The sequence below is a fragment of the Egretta garzetta genome, unplaced genomic scaffold (assembly GCF_000687185.1).
Source record: "Egretta garzetta isolate BGI_Z169 unplaced genomic scaffold, ASM68718v1 scaffold372, whole genome shotgun sequence".
Classification (NCBI taxonomy): Eukaryota; Metazoa; Chordata; class Aves; order Pelecaniformes; family Ardeidae; genus Egretta; species Egretta garzetta.
In genome coordinates this window covers 344,573-347,593 of record NW_009258889.1, presented here as the reverse complement: position 1 = coordinate 347,593, position 3,021 = coordinate 344,573, and the positions used below count along the sequence as shown (strand labels likewise).

The window sequence follows — 3,021 nt, the reverse complement described above, 5'->3', positions numbered from 1 at the left end:
ATGCCTGCCGCTGGGTTCACCAGGGCACGTCCTCTAAGCCCAGCATGTTCATGGCCTTCTTGGGAAGCTGTAAAGGAAGACAAACTATCCAAGCCTTTCCATGATCTGCTCTCTGAGCTGTTATCTGCATCCCAATGACCTGATGGTGCCAGAGACCCCAGTGCCCGTGGCATTACCTGTGATCTCGTGCTGCCTCAGCTCATTGTATCGGTAGGACTGCTCCAGGGGCTTGATGGAGGCGTGGTAGATCTTCCTCAGGCGCTGCAGTACTCCTGCAGGGGCGGAAGCATGCGGATGGGTGAAAGGCAAACCCCACTGCCCTGGTTGATCCCCTCCTAGGTAAGCTGCTGGGCATTCCCTGCAGATCTTGAGGGTGACTCAGCTGTGGATAAAGGGACTTGGCTCACAGTTGAAATCTTGGCCAAAGTGATCCCAGTCACACATTTTTATGCCCCTCCCCTGCTGATATTTCCTGCTGGGCACTGTCCCCATCTGCTGCCAGTCTGCACGTGCCAGTAGCTGATGGGAGGGAACATCTCTTGTTAATGCTGGTTAGCACTCAACACCTGTGATCCCCAAAAGCCCTCCACCACGGTGCCAGGGGTCCCAGCACAGCCCCATAGCTGCTCACTAGAAGAAAGGAGCTTTTTCCCCAGCAGCTTCTATCACTTTCTTTCCAGCCCAGACTGCCTGTGGGGCCCACAGAAGCAAACCTAATAAACCCAATAAATAAGGGGAATAAAAATCCCAACCCTTGATTACAAGTTGCCCCAGGCTTCTCTGGGCAAGGATGCAGCTGGCTTGGGCTGATTCACCATCCGCATCTTCCAGCCTCTCTACCCTCCTAATTCCTGTACGCCCTTGGGCCTGTCTTTAAAATACCTAAAATGTGTTAACCCAAAAGCAGTAAAAGGGCTGTTACTGAAGATCTGGTGTTGCTGGACCTACAAGGAGTAAGGTTAAAACCAAAGTGCTCTAGCGAAGGAAAAACCAATGCTCTTGGTGCAGCAGAAGGGTGGGGAGCCTGTCCTGTGGGGATCTCATGGGCTGAAGGAGCAGGGCACACATGGCTCCATGCCACCAAGGCCCCCCCTCACCTGAGAAGTCATCAGCAGGTTTGTCCTCGTTCAGCTTGAGGGTGTTCTCCAAGTGGGACCGGTCGCGCTTGGTCGGCTCGCTGGCATCTTCAACCTCTTCTGGAGGAAAAAGGCAAGGAGACCTGTTACTACCGGAGGGGGGAACGCACACAGGAGCTCACACAAGCTACTGCCAGCGAGAGGGCACGGGGAAGCACGCACACCCTCAGCCCATGGACCTGCCAGGTGCCTCTGCAGCCACCGTTGCCTTTGGCACGCCGCAAGGTTTCTCTTTTGCAAAGGCTCCTGGAGACTTGGTGGAGGCTGCCAGGGCTGCAGCTGCCAGGGGAAGCATCATGGGCAACTTGCTTGGCTCTGAGGAGGGGCCGGTGGGGGAGGCATGCCGTGTCTCCCCAGGGAATGTGAAGGACGTGCCTGGAAGGGGCTCCAGGGCTGGGGTGCAGCATGAGCACACGCGGCACCTGCGTTGGCCCCTGCCGGCCCCTGTGCTTCCCCCACAGCTGCAGCTCCTCCAGGGTAAACCTCGACTGCGGGTGCACCCCGCCCTGCCTCTCTGTCCACTCCCCTCAAAAATTATGCGTTGAGCCAAAGACATGAGGATGTGCAAGGCTGGGGCCAGTTCTTGAGAGACCGGCCAGCCTGAGCCCCCCCCGACTGCCTCGCCTTCGCCAGCAGGATCATTCCCTCACGCTTCTCCCACCTCTGCCCCCGGGATCAGGCTGCAGCCCTCTGCGTGGGGCCCTGGCTTGGGGTGGCCCTGGGGACCCCACGGCTCCAAGACAAACTCTGGGAGCATCAGGCAGCTGCCTCTGCCTGGGGTAGGCACCCCAGTGTCCCTGAGACAGGGGGGAGTGAGGTGTCTTTGCCCTGGAGGTGCTGGCACACCAAGGGCTCCATGCGGCTCCAAGTGCTTTTTGGTCTCGGGAGATGGGTTGGGCTTTGGTGGGGGCTTGGGGACAGGTCTGAGGACAGACGTGGGCTGGCTGGCTGGGCTGGGGATGCCTGGGCCAAGTGGGGCACCGCCAAGCCCTGGGACTCTGTTGAGTGTCTACCAAGTGTTGGGCTGAGGAAGACCTTTTGACTTGCCAAGTAAAGCCACAGAGACCAAACTGGGTTTCCCTTTCGGCACAAATGGGAACTTTTTGAGCTGGGACATTACAGATGAAAGCAGAAAAAGACTCAGCTGGGTCCAAAGGTTGCTGCCCAACCTATGGGCCAAAGTCCACAAGCGTTTCTAGGAAATCGTGGTGGGGGGTGTCCCTTTTCCTTAGCTAGCTTTTCACTGACCCAACGCGGCCAGAGCTGGTGCTTCGGCAACTCATTGGTCCAAATTAGCTCTTCACACCTTCCCTACGAGGCAAGGGCTGGTGGACAAGAGACCCACCAGCCCGGACAGCGTCCTGCCTGTGCACCGAGAGAGGTCGGGGTCTGGAGGACTCTGAGGGTGGAGGATAAAGAGCCTTTAAGAGGTCTGCGGGTGCTGAAAGGGGCCTGGGTGTTAAAAATCTTATCCACGTCCATAGCCCAGAGGAGAAATCATGGGCTTCAAGTGCAGCGAGGGAAATGTCTGCCAGCTTTGGTATCGCTGAGACAAGTGCCTGCCTCGCACCCTCAATGCCTGCGGCCAGCCCAGCTGCGCAGCGGTTAGGGGCAGGCGTGCGAAGCACAAGCATTAGGAGAGGGCCATGCACTAGGCGCGGTTTAATGTGCCAAGCTCAGCTCCACCGGGGGTTGATAGTAGGTCACTCTTGCTGCTACAGCACACCGACAAGAAAAGACTCCAACCTATCTGGCCGTGCCGGGGCTTGGCGGCAGCAGGGTGGGCGCTGTGGCCAGGTGGGCTCTCGGTTTCTGCCAGTGATGGCTTGTCTGCAGGGGGGTCTTCTGCTGCTGGTGGGTCTTCCACCGCTGCCGGGGAATCTTC

General features: G+C 58.1%; 1 protein-coding gene across 1 annotated transcript in view; it reads right to left on the bottom strand.

Annotated features, from left to right (window-relative positions):
* Positions 1-3,021, bottom strand: part of SRL (sarcalumenin) — a 23,192-nt gene that overhangs the window by 12,806 nt on the left and 7,365 nt on the right. Inside the window, exons 3-5 of the mRNA XM_035889689.1 lie at positions 2,883-3,014; positions 1,098-1,196; positions 177-272 (exon numbers count right to left, since the gene is read on the bottom strand). Coding sequence (XP_035745582.1) covers positions 177-272; positions 1,098-1,196; positions 2,883-3,014 — 327 coding nt within the window. The remainder of the gene's footprint in view (positions 1-176; positions 273-1,097; positions 1,197-2,882; positions 3,015-3,021) is intronic.